This window comes from Saccopteryx bilineata, chromosome 4 (assembly GCF_036850765.1).
Source record: "Saccopteryx bilineata isolate mSacBil1 chromosome 4, mSacBil1_pri_phased_curated, whole genome shotgun sequence".
In the NCBI taxonomy this organism is placed as follows: Eukaryota; Metazoa; Chordata; class Mammalia; order Chiroptera; family Emballonuridae; genus Saccopteryx; species Saccopteryx bilineata.
The window spans coordinates 8,535,747-8,563,473 of NC_089493.1; the positions used below are offsets into that span (position 1 = coordinate 8,535,747).

The 27,727-nt window shown below is 43.3% G+C and overlaps 1 protein-coding gene across 3 annotated transcripts in view; it reads right to left on the reverse strand.

The window, feature by feature from the left end:
- Positions 1-27,727, reverse strand: part of VRK1 (VRK serine/threonine kinase 1) — a 71,912-nt gene that overhangs the window by 26,716 nt on the left and 17,469 nt on the right. For all 3 annotated transcript variants that reach the window (XM_066273740.1, XM_066273739.1, XM_066273738.1), the window contains exons 2-5: positions 18,782-18,946; positions 13,428-13,483; positions 4,538-4,607; positions 3,554-3,641 (exon numbers count right to left, since the gene is read on the reverse strand). In XM_066273740.1, the coding sequence (XP_066129837.1) occupies positions 3,554-3,641; positions 4,538-4,607; positions 13,428-13,483; positions 18,782-18,941 (374 nt within the window). In that variant the 5' untranslated portion in view covers positions 18,942-18,946. The remainder of the gene's footprint in view (positions 1-3,553; positions 3,642-4,537; positions 4,608-13,427; positions 13,484-18,781; positions 18,947-27,727) is intronic.

A 27,727-nucleotide genomic window follows, 5' to 3' on the forward strand; every position in this document is an offset into this window, starting at 1 on the left:
CAGCAGGACGCAAAAATCCCACATACGTGTTGTCGGCTTCTAAGATAAACAGACGGCATGACGAGTTCAACGGGGAAGGAAGAGCTAACATTAAATGACAACAAGCCAAATAACAAGTTCAGAATTCTACCCATTTTTGTACTGGAAGAGATTTAGAGATCACCTCACGTGAACATCTTTAATAAATAATTAATGTCTTTGGAGGTAAAACGATTTGCCCGATGTCACACAGTCAGTGGCAAATGTATCCATTCATGGAAGTTTTCAGTACGGTGACCTCTAAGACAATAAAGAGGGAACAATAATTTTAATGACCTGACTTCCTTTGCACAACAGGTTTTCAAAGATGGAGGAATGAGACTAAGGACAGATCACGTGTTTGTTTTTCTACAAATAAGTGATATGTGTATAATTAAGATAAAATAATGAGTAACAAAAACACAACCTCTATTGACAGTCTGAAAGAGAGCTGAACCACAATGCCTAATTCAACCTGAGAATATTTACACATCACATTAAACAGTTCTCTGTTTATAGCCATAGATCACTCCACACTAACTCTATGAACAACCCCTTAATCACTGCACTATTTCTAAGTTATCCACATCAACTGAAGCATGATTCTGTACACTCCATAGAAATTAGCACCATACTCTTCTGGGAAGACATTTCCAACACTGGGCAGTACAGTGGAAGTTAGTTACAAGTAACTCTCTGAAGAAAAACCATCAATGTGTACTCTCCTGGAAACTTGATAAAACAAGGCAAATAACGAGAAAATAGAAATCAGCGCAATTTAATAATGACTTCAGATAACTTTTTTTATGATCCTGATATTGTTCTAAGCACTATACACCTATTAATTCAAATCAGTTATAGGGAATAAGAATTTCTGGCAAAATGAATAAATAAGAAGGATTCCTATATCTTTACTTTTATAAAAGCGAAAATGATAGTTCTTAAGAGTGTCAACCTAAAAAGTAAATCACTACCATAGAGGTAATGATGCTCCATTGTAGGGGACACTTCCAGCAACCTCATGTCACAGAAAGAGCAGGCTAAGAGGGAAGGCGGCCGCGATAAAGGTGCACTAAGAAGTGGCCCGAGGGTCTGGTCCCCGAGTCCCTGCATTCCACAGTGCCTCCAGTCCACGAGGGGCAGAGCTCTCCTGCAGCGTCCTGTCGGCTACCTGAGTCACCTTCCATCCCCACCATGGCCTCAGGCCCTGATCACGTCACAGGGCCACACTCACACTCCACAGTGTGACGGGTCACTGCTTTACCACAAAATACGTGGTAAAACTATGGAAGGTAAAATAGGCTATGATGACGTAGGCAACTTTAACAAAAGGCACCATGCTCAAAGCAAAACCAGGGGAAGAGGAAGGTAAGTTCAGGGGGAATGATGATGAAACTAATGGTTACTGAGCACATACTACTTCCTCTTCACAGTGACTCCTTAAAGAAAGGGCCATTGCCCCGTGTTACAGATGAGGGAATGAGAAACTGAAAGGAAAGAGCCCAGCACAACACGGATGGAACCAAGTGTAATCCAGTTCAGGGATGGGTAGGTTTGGATGTGACACACTGTTTGTTGTTAAAAAGAATTCTGGAAGGAGGGGCAAACGTTGTTATTCTGAAATGCTCTCGCCCCAGCCACTTCCCTCCCAGTCAGCTCTGCGAAGCGTGGTCTTGACAGTGTGCTGAGTTCTAGCAAAAGTCTCTGCTTTCGCGCAATAACCGCAGGGGGGTCTTGCTGCCCACATCCCCTCCAGAGGCTCCAAAGCACCATGTACACTATGCAAAGCAATTCTCAAACACTCCTTTTTTCACCAGCTTGTCACTGTCCCTTGTTTAAGAGCTTCTGCCTACTACACATAGGTTCTAGCTATGTGTGCTCGCTCCTCTGTGTCTTATCTGCCGCCGTCTCTGTCTCCTTCTCTCCCACAAGTGTGCCCTGTTCCTTGTTAAAGAAAGATGGGGATCAGCCACACAGCGGGCCAGAGCCCACTTGAGCCCTCATGCATGGTCCTGTCCCATTAGAAGCCATCCCTCCTACTCAACGCTTTGCTAGACCAGTAGTTCTTAGCCCTGACGGGATAAAAGGCACATCTGAGAGTAAGAGCTGACACACACCTTCCATGGAGACTAAGAACTTCACCTTTAACCCCCTAAGTGTGTATAGCTGTTCCCTCCTTCCCCAGACGAGAACACTGAAGTCAGAAAGGAGTATCTTACCCACTCACATACATTTTAAGGAGCCAAACAGACTTAAAACCAGTCAGTCTAGCTCTAGAATCCTTGCTCTTAACTTGCGAATAAAACCTCGATCTATACTATTTCTCCAGGAATTTTCTTAAAAATACAGAATCCTGTCTCAGCAAAACCATATGTAACAAAATGTTGTCTATCATTTCAAGGAGTCCCACCTTCCCTAAGAGACGCAGGGACTCCAGAATCAGAGCTTCCAAACAAACGACAGCAGCCGCCCACCCTTCTACAAGCTCTCCGCTCCCTCTCTCCCTCCAGGGCACCCACAGGCGCATGCGCAGGTACAGGCGAGCCGTCCTCTTCCATGCGGCCAGGACTCGACCACGCTGACCCACCGGCGCGCCGGCCCGTGCCACCACTGCTTTACGAAGGAGCGCTGAGGGCGCTCCGGCCAAGGACACACGACAGGAAATCTGTCCCCTGCGGCAGGGCTTCCCCGCCAGGAAAGTGAAGCTCACAACAAGCAGTACCATTCTGGGCGGTGGGGGACTGTCCGCGTAGGAAGCCTGGAAATGGGGCACACCCCGAGACCCCACGGCAGGGACTTAACAGAGCACAAAGCTGGGATGAGAAGGGCAGCGGGGCCGGTAAAGGCAGCGGGGCCGCTAACTCCGCCAGTCTCCTTCCCGGGCAGGGGAAGCATCCCGCCCTTCCTAACTAAATGCCCCCGCCCACCGCGGCCCCAGCCCTCCTCCAGGAGGTGCGGTCCCGTCCCGTCCCGTCCCATGTGGACAGAGCACCACCAAGCTAGCGAGGCTCTCTCCAGCTCAGCTCTGCCAGTCAGTCTCCGTTCTCGGAGCTAAGACCCAGAAGTCACGGTCCCACACTGTGCCACTCCACTGTCCTGCTTCATGCATGTCACACAGCAGTGTTTTCTCACCAGCCAGGGGCTGAAACCTCATAAAAGGCAAAATGCTACAGTGGGCAGGTATATGCCAACATGAAATACCAAATCGAAAGGGCTGCCTTTTACACTAAGGACATGGAGTTTTTGTTTGCTTGCTTGTTTTTAAAGAAAAAAACACCACAAGGCGCATTTGGGTTTGTTCCTACTTGTCACCTGGGTTCCAGGCAGCTGCTACCATGTGAACCCGTCCTGCAGACAGAGGCGCCCGCTCTCACGAGGCACCGCCATCTGCTGTAGGAAAAGCCTGGACCTGCGCACACACCCGACACCCAGAGGGCCGCCCAGCCGCTCGGGGGCGCTCGGCCCGAGGCTCACTAACCAACTAGACAGGGAACGCTCAAAACGGGGAAGCAAGAAACGAAACACACATTTTTACCTTTTTCCGTTTTTATCATGTAGACCAGACCCCCAATACTTAGGAACACCCAGGTACTTCAGTTTACGGGTACGAATCCATTTCTGAACTAAAAATTAAAACAGAGGCTTGTGATTTCAATTGCTGGTCATTGTCTTTTAAATCACTAACAGTAAAATGTACTTACATCCATAACAAGATTCACTTTGATTTAGTCATTTAAAAAAGGAAGTAAAACAGTACTTTATAATCAATAAATAAAAAGTAATTCAAAGCATTTTTATTAGCTCACAATATTTTGTTACCCTGCCCTAAACATTGTCTTTACAATAAAAAATCTGCAAAAACACTCTTTAAAAAAAAAAAAATCAAACCACAGTACTGTGGTTGCTATTAATATCCCTAATTATGTAAATATTTGGTTGCTTCCACAGAAAGGCTATTTTTACCACAATCAAAAAGTTTTTTACCTCATTCTGAAAGTCCTCACCCAGGAGGGCTTCCCTAGCCTGCCAGGCCTGTACCACCCCACCGGGAGACCCCTTGTGGCCCTGGGGTGGGGCAGCCGTGGGCAGCGGTGGGGAGGCGGGGGGCTGGGGGTCCAGAGTGGCCAGAAGAGGCCCCGCTCTTCACCTAGATAGTCTGCTCCACTTTATCAGTGATGATACCCCAAACTCCACCCAGGTTACATCCTCCAGAACTTAAAAAATAATTCAGAAAGATTTGGAGATCCTTGAGCCATACTCATGGATGAGGGTGATTTTTCTATTTTTAACATCTCCTACATTATATATCCTTACTAACAGTAGTCTTTATATCAATACAGGTAAAATCTTCTAACAAGCTCATGATGAGATCCGAGTTCTCTCACACAATTCTCATTTAACTAGAACGTGTTTATCAAGTAAGAGATAATCATGACGTAAGACCCGACGCTCTGGCGCCGGCGGACACCGAGCACGTGGCAGCAGACGCGCACTGACACACGCGGACGGTGGTTCTTACTCTGCTCCGGCTTGGCGGCTCGCTGGTAGAACTTCAGTTCAGTGAAAAGAGGTCCGTTGTCGCTGGGTTCCTTGAAACACAGGAGTCAGTTAGTACCAGCAGTGGTGACAACAACTGAGTTATTTTCAGAGAACCTTCAAAAATAACTAACAAATCCATTTCTCTTACCAAACAATGTAGTTTTGATGCTTAAGTTTATAACTATGTGTAAGAAAAAGTCAAACTCTTTAGAAATGTTTCAGATATTCTCAAAATAGTCCATAAATCTTATATTTCTCTCCAGTTCCAATTCTATAAGTGATAAATTATACAAAATTAGAAGTGTGGTTCAGCCTTAGCAAAAGTTAAGAAAAATCTTAAACTTATTTTACCTTCATTAGGCTTTTTTTTTTAAAGCAAAGATGAGGGACGAGGTTAACTGTTTCACCAAGGGACCACAAGATATTTCTAAGAGTTACTAAAACATCAATACTTATTTTAACCAATTAGTGTCAAATCCTACTCTCGTTGTGTTTCTGATAACAATTATACAGACTGTCACGGCTGGCAAAGCCAACCTTACCACGAAGAATATTCTGGAACTCCAGAGCAAGCAAGCACGGGCCACGGGCCTGCAGCCTCTCCTTTCTGACAGCGACTCCCACATGTCAAACTGAGGGGCCCTACCACTCACCTCCCATATGGTAAGTTAAAATCAAGAGGAAGAAGGGGCGCAGTGACAACTGTTGCCCACCAGTGTCACTGGACTACATCCATTTCACATTCTAAGGGGCATTAGTAGTTAAATTTACAGAGGTAGTTACTAACAAAAAGGTATTTTACAAACAAAATATATCAGGCCCGTTGGGAGTTTTGTCTTGTTAAGTAACTATGGAAGGGTGGGAAATAGCTTATAATTTTGTGAACTTTTTAAATAAATTGACTGATTAAAATTGGTGTTTTTTTTTTATCTTTCTATTGATTTGGGGGGGGGGGAGAGGAAGAAGAACGAAGCATGGACTCCTTGTTCCACTTTGTCCTTCCATCTAGTATCTAGCTGCACACTCATCATCGCTTCTCGTACATGCCAACTGGGGATCGAACTCGTGACCTCGGTGTGCCAAGACGTCGCTCTAACCATCGAGGCACCTGGCCAGGGCCAGACAGTGTTTGTTTAATGTTTGATATCCTGTGCTGGTATTATCCTGTTTATTGAGAATCTAAGAAAAATTTTGAAAAGGAGTAAAAACTTCAAATGAAGAAGCTAAGATTTCCAAACTAATTTCAGAATTGCTTTTTGTTTAGGAAGTCTGGGGGAAAGTTACTTGGACAGAGTATCTATGTAGCTTAGCTAGTTCAAGGGTCAGCAGAGCAGTAGAAGTGATAAATGAGGCCCATTACCTTAACTGAGAGAATATTTGTGAAAATACATCGTTTTCAGCTACTATTCTGCAAATACTTAAAATAGGTTTTTTTTTTCATTCAAGATACCCTGTCACAGATGTTAATTTTACTCCTTGAGGTTTAAATAAAATCACTTTATACACACAGTTCTAATATCTCAGAATTCTTGTAATTAGAAATGCAGGAATCTGAAATGCTTTGAGGAAAAGTAATAAGCGATCTGAGTCAGGCAGGGCCTAGGTTAAGACAGCATGTGACAGTAAATAGGTAACATACATGACACTGATCAGAACCCAAAAACTAGCTTGCCTCCTGAGTTCTACCTTTCCAGGTATGCCTCTTCCGCCCGCCATGGAAGAGAACAGTACATAAGATCTTGCATGTCATCACCTCTTAAGTAACAGAATCTAACCAACACATGAGGGTGTGAGTGTCAATCCCCTAATCTGCAGACTCCGCACATCAAGTGTCACAGGAACCTGTGGCCCCTTTCCTAGCAGCACAGGAAGCTGGACAGACACGTGCATGTTTGGAGCTCATGGCTGAGAACAGGCCTTCGGCGGGAGGAAGAGACTCAGTGTAAGAAATGAAAAGCCCTGGCCAGACAGCTCGGTTGATTAGAGAGCACTGTCTCAATATGCAAAGGTTGCAGATTCAACCCCCGGTCGGGGCACATACAGGAACAGATTGGTATTTCTGCCTCTCTCTTGCCCTTAATCTCTCTCTAAAATCAATAATTAAATTTTAAAAATAAATTAAAATAAAATATAAAAGACTTTAAGAAACAAAAAAATTGAAATTTAAGAGGAGGAATTTTGGTAAAGCTACTGTCCAAATGCTAACTTTTAGAATAGTTCATTACTATAACTCAGGTTTGAAAGGGGTTTTCCTAAGACAAATCCTGGATTACCCATCAGTATAAAATTCTGATTTATTCCATTTCAACCCATGTCATATCAACTTTAATTTTCAGGCTTTCCTTCAGGCAGTAATTTATTAAACTTGTAATAATGAGAATCAACCTATATAAATCAGGGTATTATGATGAAAGCCTCCTACAGGGAGGGGTCTCAGCACACGCATACTTTTCTAATCTGGTAAGATTCCATTGTAACAAAATAAAGAAACACCTCGCTGGCACTGCACTCGAGCCAAAGCTAGCTATTTCTGCTGAAGAAACTACCTTAACTCATAACTAAAATTTTATTAACATATTTCAAATCTAAAATACTTTGCCAACTCTGTAATAGCCAAGATTTAGAAAAGAAATTGGGACTGACATTTTAACTAGAATATCACTAAACGTTTCTTTAAGACTTTTAAGTGTCAAAATGAAGATGACAACAGCAAAAAAATTAAAATGTGATATATTTCAATGGCACCATCTAAAAGCAACTGGCTGCCATTTAAAAATGAAGCTGTATAAAGTTTCTCCCTTCTACCAAAAATTTATGATCTATGAATTAAAATTTTGGGTCACTTCTCATAACATCAGTGAGGGGACTGAAACATCAGTCTGCAAACTTCTTCCCATGGAACCTGGAAGCAGAGGCTTCTATCAGTTCATGCTGGGAAGGGCCCAGGACACAGAGAACTGTTCGGCTCCAAGATCCAAAAGCCTGCCCTCCACCTCCAGTTCTGTCCGCTCAATGACGCAACAGCAGAGGGGGAATGTATAATGCTCATTATTACAGTCTGTTAAAAAGAAGTCACGGCCTAGCATGCGGAGGACCCGGGTTCGATTCCCGGCCAGGGCACACAGGAGAAGCGCCCATTTGCTTCTCCACCCCTCCGTCGCACCTTCCTCTCTGTCTCTCGCTTCCCCTCCCGCAGCCAAGGCTCCATTGGAGCAAAGATGGCCCAGGTGCTGGGGATGGCTCCTTGGCCTCTGCCCCAGGCGCTAGAGTGGCTCTGGTCGCAACATGGCGACGCCCAGGATGGGCAGAGCATCGCCCCCTGGTGGGCAGAGCATCGCCCCTGGTGGGCGTGCCGGGTGGATCCCGGTCGGGCGCATGCGGGAGTCTGTCTGACTGTCTCTCCCTGTTTCCAGCTTCAGAAAATAGCAAAAAAAAAAAAAAAAAAGAAGTCACAAAAGAGAATGTTTTTCTCCTTGCATTATCCAACTTCTTATCAATTCACCATGTCTCTGGGCACATTTACTTTCCTAAAATAAAATACAGACCTGTGGTGGCACAGTGGATAAAGCGTTGACCTGGAATGCTGAGGTTGCCGGTTCGATACCCTGGGCTTGCCTGGTCAAGGCACATATGGGAGTTGATGCTTCCTGCTCCTCCCCCCCTTCTCTCTCCCTTCTCTCTTTCTCTCTCCCCTCTGTCTAAAATGAATAAAATAAAATACGGATGGTGGCTCTCGGTTATCGAGAGTCAGAGATACAAATTTACCATCTCTGGTGACCGTCGTAAATAAACGGAGATTAAGTCCACACGGACTAAGACCCTAACAAAACCAGACACTCATCTGGTAGAAGGGGGAATGTATCTAGCATTTACCTGAACATCTACCTTGAACATGAATGTCTTAACCTCATTTCAAAGCCAACTGTAAAAAATCTGTGGGTTAACTATTTGGAGCTCTTTCATGAGCAGATAGGCATGTTAGCAGAAACCAAATTTCTTGGACAAGTCTCCCACATGAAGGTAGAAGCCCTATGAGAAGCACAGGGTACCTGCATGCCCCTATGAACTAAAGGGCCCCAAACAAGATAAACGTGAACATGCGTGCATGGTTCCACCAGACATAATTCAGGAGCTCTGCGCGCCAGACTCGGCCGGCGGTGCCCAAGCTCGATGCACAGAGCACCCTCTGGGGGCTGCCCTCACCAGGCCGTGCACCCGAGACCCTGATCACACTGCACAGGCGGAGCGGAGAGCCACTGCTCAATATGCTGCTACATGATTAAATCTAATGTCACATTAAAAAGCAATTTGCCTTTGATTATTTCTTAATATTTGCTGAGATTCTTTTTTCTCTAAAGATAAAATACACTCTAAAGTTATAAGAGAAAATATTCATTTTTGAAAATATTTTGGTTTATTTTCTTCATATACATAGCTATTCTGTAAAACATCCTCTGAACTAGTTTTGTGTCTTGCCTTTTATTTAATAATCATCATGAAATTTCCCCAAAGAGTAGTATAGTATTTATTCTTTGAAAACATGATTATTAATAGCCCTTAATATTTTATATGGCAAATGTTCATAAGAAGTTCAGATTTTAATACTAAAAAAATCTGATACTCATTTTATATGTTTCTACTTGATGAACCATTTCAACTTAACTGTCCTAATGCGCAGAGGACAGAATGAGGGTGGCAGCCATGGGCAGAGCTGCGGTGGGGTGCCCCAGCGAAGGCCAGCTGAGCACGGGCTGCTCTGGAGGCAGGGACCGGCTGGAGGGGAGGCAGGGGCCGGCTGGAGGGGAGGCAGGGGCCGGCTGGAGGGGAGGCAGGGAGCGTTCAAAGGTGCTAGGAATCAGGGCTAGAAAGTTTCAAAAGAACAAAGTAGGCATTTGAGGGCAGCCTAACGAAAACAAAGTTCTTAACATGAGACAACTTAAATCTAGTTAGGGACATAAAATAAACAAATTAAAAACTTTAAAAAAAATAGGTATGAGAAGGATATTAGCACATGAGATGGAAAGAGAGCTCAGAGAAGGCAGCTCCCAGGGAAGGAACAGCGAACAGCACTACTAAACTCTGCCCGTGACAGAGAAGAGAAAGTTAATAATATTACTTTGTGTACGACATTCTCCCAGGATCACAGATAAACTAAAACACGGAAACCGTTAATGAAATATTAAATGCAAAAGAGAAATCAACTGAATATTTATCACTGTTCTAATAACACGGAGGAGTGATGCAGGCGAAAGGAAACGAACTAAGGAAGGGGACAGGAGAGGCAGAGCACCGCACAGGATCTGAGAGGGAGAAGAGAAAGTAAGGCGATCTGCTACCTTAAGCAGTTAGGAAGGACTTGTTACTCCTACACTGCTTTCCTAACTCTGTAAGTAAAAAAGGTAGTAAATAAAAGTAAAGTTACAATGAATCACAACAATAGAATTTACCCATAATACAGAAGACTATCTTAATCCTAAAATGAATCACAGTTTAAAGAAGTTCAGATTATAGAGAGGGAGACAGGGCTCCACACCAGCCGCCCTAGGCGTTGGCCGCACGCTTCCCTTCCCAGACCTGGAGAGGATCAGGCTAACCAGCTCAAAGCAGTCCCAAGTAACCTAGTTTTTGAGCTTCAAGATCATGAAAACTCATATGAGGACTTACTTTCTTCTCACAATGGAAACATTTTTAAGATCCTAAGAAGAAACTAATCTTATCCATAGATTTTAATAGTTTAATTAGTTGTATCAATGACAAATGCAGATAATATTCTGCAGTTCCATGCAAATGACCCAATTTAACAGTAAGAACTTCCATTGTTCTGATACAGTAGCAAACTGATTGTTTCAAAAGGCTTATTATTCCACACATGAGAAAGAAGAAAAATCCAAAGTAAAAAGGCATGAGGAAAAGTGACTCTGGGGGAAAATATACCAGTGACACACTTTAAAGTTGTCAACTTCATTTCCACTTATAATCAGGACAAGGTAACGGGGACCCAATGAGCCCTCCCACTGTGAACAAATACAAAAATTGGACAGACACAGGAAATTACTATTTCAGACATTAGGCAAAGCAGGCCGTACAGAACAGTTGGTTACCCGTACCAGCTAGAAAACAAAGCGAGCCCACAGAGCCCAGCCTTCTTCACAGAGGAAGCGGGAGTAAAAAGACAGAGATGGGGGACGAAGACAGAGCAGGAAGAAAATGGGGAGCCCAAACAGTGCCCCCACAACCCTGCACCCAAGCCAGTCAAGGAGATTAAAATTTTAATTTAGAAAAATCAAAATAAAATTAAAGACCAGTAACCCTCATGAACAAAGGCATAAAAATCCTTAGCAAACTATTAGCAAGTCAATTCCAGCACTATGTAAAAAGCACAATACACCATAACTAAATGGAGTTTATGCTACGAATACCAAGTTAGTTCAACACTCAAATATCAATCATGTAATTCTCACATTAACAGAATAAAGGAGGAAAGTCTTATGACCCATCTCGAAAGATGCAGAAAAAGTATAAAAGATAATACGCCAAACTTCAGACTGGACAAAATACTACTTCCACCTTTTCACACTTGAGGACCTGTGACCTAGCCGGCCAGAACAGAAACACAGAATGAATACAGCTTTATCTCACTGTGCAGAACAGGGCAACAGGGTACAAGCTGGTGCTTGATTTCCGCACTCCACACGTACAATGCACTGACTACGTAAGTTTGTCCAAATGCTTTGTCTACTGCGCGTGACTCCTAAGTGCTCTGCACGATGCAAAAGTTTGTCTGAATGAGGCTGCAAGTTCCAAAGATGTCTAAGACAACTTCAATGGTATTTTCATCAACAATGTAAGCTGATAAGTGGCCATCACCCTGAGTGTAAGCGAGTTCAACTAAGATCACTGGGTCTACGATCTTCATACAACATCAGGGTGGTTAACATTCATGGGCCAGCACAAAATCTCTGGTGGACCAGCACCAGGACCAACGGCTGAGAAACATCAATTTACAACATGTATGTATATCTGAAGAAGGACTTATATCCAGAACACCTCCCTTACTGCTCAAGTTTAAAAAGCAAAACAGCTTTGTTTAATTTAAAGATAAAAAGGGGCTGGGTAAAGGCTATCAGAAGGCTGAGGAGGAGCTCTGCAAGGAAAATGAATGGCTGACACGCACAATGAAAACGTGCTCAAAATCAGTCATCAAGTAAATATAAACTAAAAGTATGAGACACAGCAACATGTCCAATACCCTGACTGAAGAACAAACCAACCAATCGGCAGACTGCACGTGCTGAAGGGGATGTGGGGGCCCAGAACTCACACGCATTACTGTGGATATGTACTGTGACACACCCACTCTGCAATTCTTATAAAATTAACTATATACCTTCCCTATAAACCAGCAACTCCTTCTAGATATTCACCCAAAAGAAATAAAAACCTTCATCCATAAAAATTCTTGGACAAGAATGTTTACAGAAGCTTTATTCATAATAGACAAACATGAAAACAACCGCATTGTCTATCAACAGAAACAGGAAGCAAACTGGAATGTCTCCAAGACAGATCACCACTGAGCAGTCAGACTGAACAAGCAACTGATACTCCAACCACACTGATGAGCCTTTAAAACACTGTGCTGAGCGGAAGCAGTCAGAGCCAGAGACGTCCACGCTGCAGAATAAATACCACTTATACAGCGCTCTCCACAGGAGCCGCTCATCCACAGCGGGAAAAGCTCAAGACGAGTGGGGTTCAACCAGAGAAAGACACAAGGAATCTTTTGGGGGCAAGGGAAGTATTCTATATTTTAATAGGGTTGGAATTACAGTTATATGTACTTGTCAAAAGTATTCAAATTGTTTACTTAATATCTACGTATTTCCTTATAAAAAAAACAAACTATGCCTGAAATTTAAAATGTTAAAAACAATCACTAAAGCAATTCAGATCCAAAAAAGTTAACTCCTAGGAATCAAATATGGTCCTTTTTTAAAAAAGAGTAAAATAAAACAAAACAAACAAAAAATACATGTGGTAATTCTAAATAATTCCAGAGTTCTGTAGCCTTTAGGAAAAAAAAGAGGTGTGGAGGACTTATGTGGTAATTTGTTTAAATAGCAGATCCTCTATCTCCTCTATGTAACAAAAATGTGTCTTAGACATGAATGAAAGAACTTTGAGAGAGGTGAATTACAAATGTTAATAAGCAAAAAAATGCATAATATACCGATAACAAAAAATAGTAAAAATAGTAGTGAAAATGTCTTCTAGTGCACAGTATGTAAACTGACCTGGCTATGCAAATACACTTGCCGTAGACGGAATGCTGACAACCCCTGCTCGTTCCAAACTAATCTCAACGTCAGTAAGCTAACAGAGTTCAAAGCGAGCACACTTCAATAATTTAATTTACTAAAATGAAAGGAGAAGGGAAGAAAATTGGAAATACACAGAACTAACTGACCAAGTAGTTCAGAAGCAAGTGCAAGATAAAATACAACAAAGTATCATGATGGCAGTCGAGTTCCATAAAAATACACATAAGAGGCATCTCACCTACTGCAAATACAACTACTATCAAAGGCCTGCTCTGAGTTCTTTAACTCCACACCTGCAGACTTCTACGCTTTCATTCATTTCCCCAAAAATTCTAGTGCCATTCTAATTCAAACAACTGAAGAGAGACTTTTTGAACTCAAATTATTTAAAACTATAAAGCTACTTTTGTCTCATTAAATATTTATGAAACATTATTAAAAATGTAATACCTTATGGTTTAATTAATTCTGGTTATCAAAAAGGATGTTTTACCAAATAAATACAGTACCACACTAAAGCAACATTAAAAGAAAAAAATTTTTCCTTACCACTTTTACAACAAAGGATGCATCGCTGCCCACCGATTTTGAAGAATTCTTATCAGCTGTTTGAAAAAAGACATGTAATATCAGAACAAGAAGTAGCATCATTATAAATAGCCTGTTATTAACCCTTTATTAACACTTAAGTCTGTATATCCCTTGATAGAATAAATTTCAGTTCCCAAATATGTGTTTCAGAGTATCATTACAATATATTTCATCAATTTTAAGACTTTTTTTTCATGTGTTAACATGTCTGAAACTGGAATGCATCTACAGTGACTGGTATCTTTAATATGATCACCAATTAAGTATGAAAAACTCTAAGTCAAACCTTCAATTCAAATGTATGCGTGATCTTTGGTAAGCTAACGTACGCTGTGAATTCCCAAAAGAACGATAACTGATGCAATTTCTTAAACTTAAGAAGCTAGAGGGTCCTTCTAAGTAGCAGTGAGGAAAGAGGGGGCTAGCGTTCCAAACACCCCCACTCTGGGGGGAAACTCGTCCAGACCCAGGATGTGGCACTGAACTGCCTGCCAGCCTGAGTAATCCCAGTGTGGCCGTCACGGCGTGGCATGCAAACAGAGAGGACATCGCCCCAGAACACGGAGGCAGGAACAGAAGACTGCCCGGACTCATTAAATATTTTTACAAGTACCCACTACTACATGCGAGTTTCAAAGGCATTAATTTATCAGTGACCAAGAAAACATAATCCCTATTCTAATGAAACTAACATTTCAGTGGCAGGACACAGACAATTAAAATCTAAACAATGTATTCTGGTGGTTAAGTGCTATAGGGAAAAATTAAGCAGAAAAGGAAGGCAGACAGTGTTGCAAGAGAGTAAGAGAAACCTCACCAACGTGTCCCTGGAGCAGTGGTCTGAAGGCAGAGAGGGAATGGGCCATGAAGATCATTCCAGGCCCAGCAGCTCCGTGCCCTGACGGGGGAGCCTCGGACATGTATAGGAAAGGTTCTAACAGGCCAAAGTAGCTGGAGAAGAGTAAGTGAGTGGGAAGCAACAGGCTGGACCAGAGAGCAGAACGGAACTCACAATGAGCTGGAGGGTGACAGACAGCTGTCACTCTGAGAGGAGATGGAGAGCCACTGGAACGTTCTGCAGAGGGCTGGCGAGGTCAGACTCTGCCTTTTAGAGATTCTCCGGGCTGCGGTACGGAGGATGGAGCAGAGGGCAGCAGGGACATCCATCCGCACTCTGCGTGACATGGGCGTGGCCCGACCCACAGTGGCAGCAGTCAAGGTGGTGAGAAATGGTCTGAGTGCGGACGTACTTTCAAAGAGCCAGCAGGATTTGCTAGTGAGCTGGATGTGGAGGTCAGAAGGGGAAAGAGGCAAGGAAGACTTTGGGTTTTCGGCCTGAGCAACTAGAAAGACGAAGCTGCTACTTCTGAATATGGAGCAAACCACAGGAGGGCCTGGGGCTTTGGGGTGTCTAACATTCGAGATGCTGGTTATTAGCCAAGTTCAGATGAAAATAGGCAGTGGACACACAGGGTGAGGCAAAAGCAGGTTTACAGTTATTGGTATGGAAATATAATGCAATTAATAAATAATAATACAAGGAATGATTCACTTAAAGCCCAGGAAACTGGAAGAGATCCCCTAGGAAATGAGGGCGGCCAGAAAAGAAGACAGTCCGGGACTGCGCCCGAGGCCTTCTCACATTAGAAGTGGAGAGAGGAGAAGGGACAGGCACAGGAGCCAAGAAACCACCAACCAGCTGGGAAGCGGCTAGAATACCTCAGTCTAAAGAAAAACACCCAAGAAATAGGCTAGTAGGCAGAAGGAAGAGTCAGGGAACGTCACTGAGATACTAAATTAGTAATAAAGCACGGTCAGATATTTTTAAATAAGCATGTAGTGCATAAAATATTAAAATAAGGGTAGTATACTCATAATACTGTACAATGCATAGGAGGAGAGGGGAAAGCAGCTCAGGAATTCATTTTAACAATGTGTGCTGCAAAATATGCCAGGCACTAGGAACACCGAGAGAAGAGCTGCCCCTTGTCAAGAAGCACATGTTGAGGCCCTGGCTGGTTGGCTCAGTGGTAGAGCGTCGGCCTGGCGTGTGGAAGTCCCGGGTTCGATTCCTGGTCAGGACACACAGGAGAAGCACCCATCTGCTTATCCACTCTTCCCCCTCTCCTTTCATTCTCTCTCTTCCCCTCCTGCAGCCAAGGCTCCATTGGAGCAAAGTTACCCGGGTGCTGAGGACGGCTCCATGGCCTCCACCTCAGACATTAGAATGCTCTGGCCACAATGGAGCAATGCCCCAGATGGGCAGAGCATCGCCCCCTGGTGGGCATGCCGGGTGGATCCCGGTTGAGCGCATGTGGGAATCTGTCTGACTGCCTCCGCACTTCTAACTTCAGAAAAATAAAAAAAAATAAGATAAAAAAGCAGCATAGGTTTGTTCTGGAAGGAGGAAAAGTCATTCCGGTGCAGCGTGGGAAGGAAGGATTAGCACTATGGGGACCATGAACAAATAGTGCCTGCCCTAAACTCAGCTTTGGAAAACTGAAGCAAAAGAAGCATCACAGAGACCAAGAGGCAAGAGGCAGCACGAGAGACACAGTGAGGTTGTGAGGAGACACAAGGAAGAGACAGCTACACCAGGGCCAGACTACAGGAAGGGCCTTGTATGCTGTGCTCAAAACTTTGGCACTGAACCCCAAGGGCACCGGGGACACCTTAAAGATGTTTAAATGGAGGTCATATGATCTGATAAGCAGATTAGGTCACTCAAGCCATGATGCTGAACAACGGGACGCAAGAGAACAAGACTGAGCGGAGAAGATCCCTGCGGCAGGGAGGGTGCAGACCGGACATGGAAACGGCCCGCACTGAAGGCAGGGCAGCAACGGTGGGCGGGGATGAACGGACCCGAGGAGTCACTCAGCGACAGCGACAGGCTAAGAGAGGCACCAGGGCTACTACTGAAGGAACACCTGGAGGCCTTCCAGTGTCACTCACTCAGATAACCCCGCCTGACCACGAGAGGACCAGGGGGTGGAAGAGGACAGTGTAAGCTGTGGACATCCCTGGGGGCCCCTGGCTACGGGCCTGCGCTGTGGAGATCAAGTCCTAGGCTATCGACAGAAGGTTCTGAGAAGAGGACTGGCAAGATCTGACTCGGACTTGCAAACCGACGGTAAAGAGACCCTCAGAGAAGCCATGAGCCTGGATGAGGTCACTCCGAAAGAACATACAGCATGAAAAGTGAGCCCAAGAGAACACACACAGCGGCAGCCATGGGGATGGCCAGGCAGGTCCAGAGGCAGGAGGGAAAACGGGAGCTGAAGGAATGATGTCATGAAGACAATGGATGCGACAATCATGAGTGTGATACAAACAGTATCAAATGCTGCAGAGAATAGTCAAAGAAAATTCAAAAGAATGTGTTTAGTTCATGAGCAGAAACTGATGATCTTAGTTGCTGAGAATTAAAGGCAGTGTTAAAGCAAACCCCTTCTCCAGACTGACCAACTCAGTTTTACAGAAGTGAAGTTTTATCACAGAACTCTTTCAAACCATTAAATATTAAAAACACCCTCAGATAACACTTTCTGATGATAAATACAAATATCAATAAAATAGGTAGCACACATGCAAAAAGCAAGTTCCAAATTTGCCATTGGTTACAAAAGCAAAGTAACTAATGCAAAATTAAGGACCTGTTTGTTTAAACACAAGTTCCCATTCCCCCTATGGGGTACCCCAATCCACACATTCTACAAAGGGACAACCATCTCTAAATTACAAGGTCAAAAAGAATACACTTGGCTAATAAAAAGCTACTAACCTTTCACAGTTTGTGAAGATTTTCACCGTAAGTCAGAGACAGCCTACTTCACTGAAATGGGTTTGGTGCTGAACAAAACCACAGAACCGACACCTATTTCCCATGATCCAGAAGAAGCGTACTTATGAAAACAGTAAAGCCATGGTTTGTAAGCTATGCTTCATGAACACACCTCCAGAGACCAGCTAGCCAACTGCAGCCCTCTGGTCCTGAGGGAGGCTGAGGAAGAGCAGCTGCTCGTTATTTATGTTGGGGGTCTCAAATGGGAGCGTGCATGGGCCCACTACAGCTTCTGATCGTCAGATCTGGGGTGGGACTGGAGAACGTGCAGTTCAAACGGGTTCCCACATGTCTACACTCAGTATCAGTATTCTTTTTTTTTCTTTTTTTTTTGTATTTTTCTGAAGTTGGAAACGGAGAGGCAGTCAGACAGACTCCCACATGCGCCCAACCAGGATACACCCGGTATGCCCACCAGAGGGTGATGCTCTGCCCATCCGGGGCATTGCCCTGTTGCAACCAGGACCATTCTAGCGCCTGAGGCAGAGGCCATGGAGCCATCCTTAGCGCCTGGGCCAACCCTGCTCCAATGGAGCCTTGGCTGCGGGAGGGGAAGGAAGAGAGACAGAGAGGAAGGAGAGGGGAACGGGTGGAGAAACAGATGGGTGCTTCTCCTGTGTGCCCTGGCCAGGAATCGAACCCAGGACTCCTGCACGCCAGGCTGACGCTCTACCACTGAGCCAACTGGCCAGGGCTAGTATCAGTATTCTGAGAAAGATACTGCTTCATGGAGAAAAGGGGTTCCACTACTGAAAACAAACTTTTATAAGCCTCCAAGCAGAAATTCAATAAGTAGACAAATTGAGATTGGAGGCAGAATAAGAACACAGAAAAATTAGAAATATGAAAAGCAAACATGAAATGCGTTATATCACTTGTAATGTTCTTGGTGAAGGGGACAGCTTTAGAAGTAATCAGGTAGTTAACATACGGAATCTCAAGTTCCGCAATAGGTCCCCCAAAATGTCAAGGTTACTATGCTAATAGTACATTAAATCAGGCCTAATATGCAGTTTCAAAAGCATTGTGCTAATTCTATGATGATGACTATTAGGGTTATATAGGAATTAAAAAAAAATCTACAACAGTTAAGATCTAAAAATTGCCAAATTAAACCAAAACAGAGGGGTAAATCCTAATTAGGTAGAAGTGAGGAAAAAATTCTATATAGAATTCTTTGGGTCTCAAAAAAGACTAAGCTTCTATGGAATACCTTAAAAATCTACAGGCACAGGGCTCATGAATGACAATATTATAGGCATTTCATCCTCTTTTTCTACTGTGACTAAACCGTCTTCTTTTCCACTCCAGTGTCAGAGATGCACTTCCGCCTGATCATATAAGGTTAGGTTGATGGTGTGTAGATTATTAGGAACACCCCGGAAAAGCTCATTAAATGAGAAACTATTTGATACAAAAGCATATACACTTCTGCTCGACAATCCACTGGAAGCAGTCATGTACTTACCAAGATATATGCAACCAAAGCCTCCCTGGCCAATGGGTGAGCCTAGTTTCCAATCCTTTTTTGACATGTCGGTGATTATCTCCCCAGCTGCAAATTGTTCTGCCAGACGTCTCTTCGCAGGGCCCTGCCTTCCAGCTTGAGCTGCTTTAACACGAGGCATTTTCACTAAAATATAAAACAAAGCAACACTCAGAATTCCAATCCTAGAAGTACTTAAAACACTTTTCACTAGAACTTCTGTGCGATACGGATGCTGTTTAAATCCAACTCTAAAACTAAGGACATCTGTTCTAACGTATAATCCTATTTAATTATCTCTTAATTTTTGTAGGGAAAACAATAAATAAAATAACCTATGCAATTACTTTCAAGAAAATACTCAGTTTTAAGGTCCAAGATCTTAGTATCATCTATGACTGAAAATGCTATTTAGCAACAAAAATATTGCTCTATCAAGGCGAGGGGGAAAGGTGCACCCAATTAGAATGCACACTGGGGCCGGGCCAGGTCCCTCAGTGGCTAAAGCGTCATCCCAGCACACCAAGGTCATGGGGTCAATCCCAGGCAGGATACATATATGTGAAGCAATTAGATAGTGCACAACTAAATGTAACAACTAAGTGTAACGAGTTGATGCTTCCCTCTCTCTCAAATTAGTGGAAAATTTTTTTAAAAAAAAGAATGCACACCTTATCATAATGCAGTAAGTTTATAAAAGTCAATACTGATGTGATAAAAAGCATAGTATAGACCGAAACACAAGACAACTAACATGAGGGAAAGGAGACAATTTTTCTGAACTTAAAAAAAAAATGTGAAGATCAAAATAAAATGAAAGGTCACACCACATACATAAGAAAAATCGATCCAGAATGACCAACACTAAGGCACAACTTAATAAAATTACTGAACTTAATAGTAAAATATTTTAATATTCTTTGAGTACCCCAGCCAAAAAAAAAAAAAAAAGGTATAAAATCAGACCGTCATCACTTTGACAGCAACACTTTTATGCCAGAAAAAAAAGGAACATATTTAAGACTCGAGGATCATGAACATAAACAGAAGATATTATACTCAGTTAAATCTCAAGTATAAAGACGTCAAAGTGTGCTCAACTTGGAAAAAGGGAGTGAGAATCTACTAGAAAACAAGCCTCAGATACCCAAAATGACTAAGGGAAGAGCTGACAGTGAGCAGTAAATAGGTATTTAGTTGCAGAACCCAAGTCTCAGCAAAGGCAATAAAGGAAAGACTGAAATATACATAATGGGTCTATGTTCTGATGGTGCAGATATAGTGCAACCAGGCAATCTAAGAGAACACATGCAAAGAAGTAATTATACAATAATCACGTTGTGATCATACTTAATACTTCGTTTTGTTAACTAAGGCTACTGTTTGCACAAATGTGAAATAATGCAGATGAGTTAATTGTGTGATATTTTAATTGTATCATCCCCTTGCATCGTTAAAAATCAGGATTCAAATATGGAAGAAAGAATACAGATGAAAGACGGAAGTTAAAAATGCTACATATTTGGAAATATTTTAATTAAGAAGGTATTTTTACAAAACACACACACACCCCTCTTTGTATTGCCTAAACCCATTACAAAAAAGCTTAAAAACAATGACCAACCCAGCAGCGATGAGCATGCCTAGTAAACAAATTATATTCTTGAAATATCATTTCTTGTTAAAACAAACCAGGTTGAAGAAATGACTGATTACAGGTCTGGAGCTGCAAATGCATAAGATAGACTTGAAATACCTGTAGTTTCTAGATGTCAAGACAGCTATCAAAAATTACTAGAGTTATGTCAAATATGTCTAAGGAACCAGCTTGAAGGATGTTCCCCCTAACCAAAGATGAGCCAATTTGTATCAACAAAGGTAACAACCACAATGGATTAAAACATATAAAATGGGTAAATCTAATAGTTTATAACAATAAGACATTCTAAGTAGTCACCTCTAGAGGATAATAGAAAACCACACAATTTTGAAAAGTGGTAAATAAAGGGCAAGAATCAAGCATGTACCCCTCCTTGCTAATATAAATTATACCACGGGGTAACCGATAAAAGATGAAGAGAAATGTCTCCATATATAAAAACTTCAGCTAATACATGACTAAGAATACCATTTCTCCCTCCTAATGAATAAATCCAGACATTGAGCCTTGACGGCTACTAACACCAAAATGTGAGCAACATCCAGGCATCGCCCGCTTTCTGATAAAAGAACACAATGCTACCCATGGAGCAAACTTGCCAAAACTTAAATAAAAAAATAAATAGCCCCTGAATTGATCAAGCCTATCAATTCTCAGGCTCTAAGAAGAATAAAGAACACATTAAACTGTAACACAGGAAAGCAATCCGCATGACCCTGACTGTGGGGACCCTACAGTACAGGAAGCCCATCTCTTCAACAAAGGAAAGAGAGAGGGGAGGAACTTTACTTAAAAGGGCTTAAAAATGACACACATAAAACAAAACTAAATCAGGCAAATCTAAATTACAGTGTTTAGGGATATACATTTGAGTGATAAAACTATAAAGGAAATGACTACCACAAAATATAGAAGTTACACTGGAAAAGTATAAGAAAGTTGTAATTGGGATGGAGCCCATGCTGGCAAAGTTCTATTTCTTGAAGTACCTTATACAGTGGTACCTTAAGATACAAACAGACCAACATACAAATTTTTTAAGATACGAGCTGCAACTCGGTCCATATTTTTGTTCAAGATCTGAGCGAAATTCCGGGATATGAGTTATGATTCGGGAAGCTGCCGCTAGTTGGTATGTTGGCTCACGGGTCCAGTATCAGCAGTTGGATATACGAGTTGACTGACTTACGAACTTGGTTACAGAACAAATTAAATTCGTATCTCAAGGCACCACAGTAAGTCTATTTGCTTAATAAGGTTTTCTGTATTGGTAAACAGTTTATGGTTTTAGTATATGTGCTGCCGAAGCGAGCACAAGTTTATAGTTTTAAATATTAAAATATTACTGTTCTTGGCCCTGGCAGTGGCTCAGTGGACAGAGCATCACCCAGAGTATGGACATCCCAGGTTCAATTCCCGGTCAGGGCACACAAGAGAAGCGACCATCTGCTTCTTTCCCCCTATCTCTCCTCCTATTCTTCCTATTTCTCTCACACAGCCAGTGGCTTGATTGGTTCAAGTACTGGCCCCAAGCACTGAGGATAGCTCTGTTATCCGAGCGGTCAGCCTCAGGTGCTAAAAATAGCTTGATACTTGCACATTGGCCCGAAATGGAGTTGCCAGGTAGATCCCCGTTGGGATGCATGCAGAAGTCTGTGTGTCTCCTCTTACCTAAAAAAAAGTTACTATTTCTATAATTAACAATCACCACGTGATCAAAACTAGAAATTGTTTCATATTCTATGAGCTTATCCAATCACACAAACCATCAAAAAGGAAGATTCCGAGATACAAGTCGTGATTTGGGAAGCTACCGCAAGTTGGCGTGTTGACGCACGGGTCCAGTTATCGGCAGTTTGATATACGAGTTGACTGACTTACAAGCTCAGTTACTGAACGAATTAAATTCGTATCTCAAGGTACCACTGTAGTCTTCCCAATTTGTCTGTTGCTATTTTTTATATTGAACTTTTGGGTTTTACACCATCTTTAGATCTCACCCAGTCAAATTACTTTTCAAGTGTCTCCCGTGTTTTCTTTTAGTTGTTCTTTGGTTTCATAATTTGCTGGTAAATCTTTGACCTATCTATACTTATAATGGTATAAGATACAAGATAGGAAAACCTTCACACTTCAGTCCACTCCACATGAATGTGAAGAAGTCACTGAAACATACTCTGTTGCTCTAATAGAAAGAGGCCACTGCAACACCAAACATTTCCTTAAAATGTCCCTAAATGAGACATCCTTCCTCCTGGGGCTTTCACGGAAAAGGCTGCAGAAGCCTCCCAGCCCCAGCACTCTTAGGGCTCAGGCCACAGCCACACAGTGCCCACGGGCTGGCTTCTGCTAGGTGCAGAGGGGACGATGGCAGTAGATTAATAAACACTTTGTCCAAATAACAAACCTTTCAAAATATTGAGAGACACAAAGACCAAAGCAAATGCAGCTACTGCAGCTGGTAGGCCACTTACTTATAGAGGGCAATTAACATGACAACCAGTCTTAAAAAATCAAAAAGTCATACCTAATAACAGTTATGATTCTCAGAGTGTGCTGCTGGATTCTATCTGCTATTATTTTACTTGGGAACAAAACTGATATTCCTAAGTAACACTGGTCTGCAGTATTTCTACTATATTTACCTGTTTTGATATCAATATGATGATCACTTCATAAAGACTTCAGAAGTTTTGCTTCTTTGACCACAATACAGAGTGTAAACAGCACTTAAATAAGAAGCTCCCATCTGCTTCTCCACCCCTCCCCCTCTCCTTCTTCTCTGTCTCTCTCTTCACCTCCCGCAGCCAAGGCTCCATTGGAGCAAAGTTGGCCCGGGCGCTGAGGATGGCTCTATGGCCTCTGCCTCAGGCGCTAGAATGGCTCTGGATGCAACAGAGCAACGCCCCAGATGAGCAGAGCATCATCCCCTGGTGGGCGTGCCAGGTGGATCCTGGTGGGGCACATGCGGGAGTCTGTCTGACTGCCTCCCCATTTCCAACTTCAGAAAAATACAAAAAAAAAAAAAAATGACCTTGTCCTGAAAGGTTCTGAACCCTGGACAGGGAAGCCTGACAAACAGAAGGGCTGGAGAGGGTGTGACCGAGTCGAGTTCCCAGAGCTGCACTGTGTCAGCCGCCGTGACATCAGACTGGCAGTGGTCGCTCACTTACCCAACAGTCCCTCTGCTGTGCCTCTACCTAGGAGAAAGGAAATGTGTCCCCAAGTCATGTACACCAATGATAATAGCAGCTTTATTCAAAGTAGCCACACACACCAGAAATTCACGTGTCCATCAACCGAAAAATATATGTAATAAAATGGATGAACCCCTGAACACTATGTTTAGAAAAAGAAGTCAGACACAAGACAACATACTGTATGATTCCACTTACGTGAAGTGTAACAACAGACCAGACTAACCCACAACGACAGAAGTCAAACAGGGACAGCACATGGGGAGGAAGTGACTCGAGTGGGCAGAGGGAGGTTAATGCTCTGTGTCCCGATCTCGGTGATATTTAAACCGTGTGGACACTTCATAAAAATTAAATAAGTTATGAGTTATTTCATTCTAGTTTTTTTTTTAACTTATGTAATATTAACATTAATGTGCACAGATCAGAAGTGGTGAAACAGTCAGGGTTCAGTCAGGAGATAAAAAATTCACACGTAACTTAAAAACAAAAATTTAATATAAAAAATTATTCATTTATAAAAGGTGGTGAATGACTAAAAGGGGTAAAGAGAACTCTGAGCAAACGCAGACAGCAGTTCCTACCAACAGGCCTCAGGGAGAGCACACAGAAAGGGACTATTCATGGGACAGGCTGCGGGTGGCAGGGTTCTCGGGAGTACCAGCGGGCTGGAGCCGGTCCGCGGGGACCTGCTCGCTGGGGTCTTGCGGGGGCTGGAAGCAGCCCATTAGCACCTAAAGAACATCACACCACGGAGAGTGAGCCAGGCTGTAAGCCACACCTTAAAGAGGGAGGGGGAAAACCAAGCCTACTGCAACACGAGAGAAGCCCCTTCCCCACTGTGTCTTGCAGGGTCCCTCCCTCTCCCTCTAGTGACAAAATCAACATTGTGCCGAAAGGAAAAAATGTTTACAGGCTCTAACTCAGGTCATCACAACAGCAGAGGAAGGTGAATCTGCAGCTGAGGCACTAGCTGGTTCTCTGCACAAGGCTGTAAGATTAAAGCTGCATCTACACCGGGCTACCGCCACCTGATCAGGACCCTGGAACACTGTCAGCACAGCACAGAGCTGCGGAGCCCCTTTCCTGCCAGCACCGTTCCCTCCTCCTGTCCCAGCACACTGGGGGGGGGGGGGGCCCTCAGGGCGTGCCCTCACTCCAGAGGGCACCAAGCTGCCGGCTCCGGCTGAGGCTGTTCTCAGACCCAGTGTCCCTTTCCACAGTCTCCCATGCCCCTATCTGAGCCACACTGCCTCTGGCAGCCCCTTATTTTCCGGCTCAGGGTCACAAGGCTCCTAGTTTGAGCAAACGAGAAATTTGTGTCTCCCAATCTTGTTCCTTTTCATGTGATCTCTGAAAGAAAGAAAAGTAGAATTATTTAAAACCAGAAGTCCCTGTTCAAAAACTGTGATAACACAACCATAGCATTTGCTTCAGTAAGTTAGTGAATTCTCTAAAGCAGTTAAAATCCCAATTTAAACAACTGCATTAGTACACTATAGGTTTCTTCTAATAATGAACCAATATCTAATTAAGATTTACATTAATGTAGATAATTCCTGTATGTGAGGTTGATTGGCAATGGGAGAAGGTCATGTGAGGAACCAGGCCTGGAACTTTGGCTGGTCCCGCCCACACCCATGCATGCCAAAAGAAACTTCCAGGAGTCCTTTGAAAAAGAACAACTGTCAGCCAATGAAATTTCGCCACGTCATATCAACCCGACCACCCTACTGACGCTATAAATTACCCCCAAACAGGGGAGGCAGCACGACTTCTCTGGCCCATTTTGCGGACCAGAGAACCTCGTCCGGGATGTGCTCTACTAAATAAAGCTTTTGCTATTCCACACTTGGTAAATACGCCCTTCTTTCTTCCTCAGCGGGGAAAATACCTTACACTATACACCAGAGGACACAAACCTTGACCAAATTAAATCTTGGTGTAATTTTTGACCACTCAGAATAAAGAAAATCCACTATTATGACAGCCAATCCAACAGAGATGTTTCAAAGAAAAAGTTTAGCATCACATATAACCCACCACAAAATCCAACTCCTCTTCCCCCCGACACTAAGTGAAACGCAGATGCAGGGGAAGCACATCAAAATGCACATCGGCGCTGCCCTCCTCCGAAATCACTGGCTGCTATCGTCCACATTCGCATATTCACCAAAGTTTAATTGTAAACAGAGTAATTATGGTACTAAAGTTATTAAATACACAAAGCAAGCTTGGAACTATACATATTCAAATAGAATTTCAGTGGCAGATCAACTTTTATATCTGAAACAATACCCTAATTAATAGTCAGCTCTGATAATAAAACGGTCCTGTTTTTCAGATAACATTCCAAAAAAGTTCTGCTATGAATATTAAAATAAAGTTTTGTGAAAAGGTATTTAAATTTCAATAGCTATATTTATCACAATACGGTACTGTATTTAGACAACTGGCATTTTCCAAGTCCTGGATTCAAATTTGGAATCATTTCTTTTTTTTAATCTTCTGTGGAAGAGAGAAAAGAAAAAGCTTAACTGATTCCAACAGTTCCGCTTACACTTAATGAGCTCTATGAATTCATCACACCCAAACTGGAAAATGGCAGTGCTGTAGAAAGCTGGTCACAGTGGGCCCTAGACATAAATTCTCCCTAAAATAGGCAGACACATTAGCCCCTCTGAGAGGGTCCTATATTTTCACGAAGCGTTCTTTAAACTCGTAGTTTCTCTGACGCTGCTGACCAGCCTGGTGACTCAAGGCTGCTTAGGCACACTGGACTATTCGCAGCTCCGTTAACGTGGCACCAACCTGGTCTACCTCCACTCTTCACAGTAAAAGTTGTTTCTTGCCCCTGCCCCCGCCACGATCTACATTTACTGAAATCTTCCCCACCCAAATGTCTCTCCCCCTCTGTCAGATGTGACCTCCAGTTTCAGCGCTGTTCCTACCTCTTACTGCGTTTGACAAATGTTACTGGTAAGTTTATAAGCTCCCAGAAAAGAGAACTGTTTTACAATATACTGCACTTGGCAGGAATTCAAAAAATGTGCAAAATTAAACAGCAAAAGGTTAAGTTTTCTTTTGCCCTGTGAGTACCTGACGTCTAACTTTACACTTCATTAACAGCCCACAGCTGCAGGGGATGTGTCACTCCTGTTAAAAGCCCAGCACAAAAATCTCTTCCCACTCCCTACACTGACTATGCCAAACCCTGTTCATCCTCTCAAAACCAGAATGCGCCTTCCTACGTCACTCTTCTCAGTAGACTTTGCAAAAGGGTAAGCATACTTCTTTTGGAAGGTACTATACTTGCATTTTAATTCACAATATTTCAATCAAAATTAAACTCACACTCTAAACACTTGAGTAACCGCCCTGCTTTGTGTTGCATGCCTCGGTCCCGACCTCAAGACTTCAACTATTAACTCACCGGCTGTCCGACATTCAACTTCTCCCTCAACTAGAGCCTTCTCATCAGCCTTTAAATACACTCATGGCTACCCATTTTTTTAAAAATGTGTTGTAATGCCCCTCCATGGTCACCCTACCTTTCCTCTCCCTTCCCATGCCCGACGCCGTGACCCTGACTGTGCTTCTGGCACAGGATCTGCCCGAACAGCGCTGGGGCGGGCACTGAGCCCGGTCACACAGCGGGCCTCGCGTGGGCCTGCTCCACGGCACTCAGTGGTGCTCACCCCTCCTTCCCTGAAACCCCCTCCTCTGCTGTCACCACACAGCATGGGGGTGTCCGGTGTCCGGCCCACTGTCTAGTGCTGGCACTCAGACACCTGGGGCGGTACAATGAGGAAGGCCGCTCTCCCCAGGTGGGCGCTCCAATCCCTGATGACCAGCTTCACAGCAATAAGCGAAGGTTAGCTGTGAACTGACGGAGAGAAGGCGCGGCTGTGCATCCATTCACGCCCGCAGCAAATACCTGCCCATAACCCACCACGTACCGACCACTGTTCTAGGCACCTGCTATACTCAGGAACAAAACAAAGGTCTTGCCGTTGACACTGAGATTCTAGCAGAAAGAGACGTAATAAAAATAAACATAATGGATATATG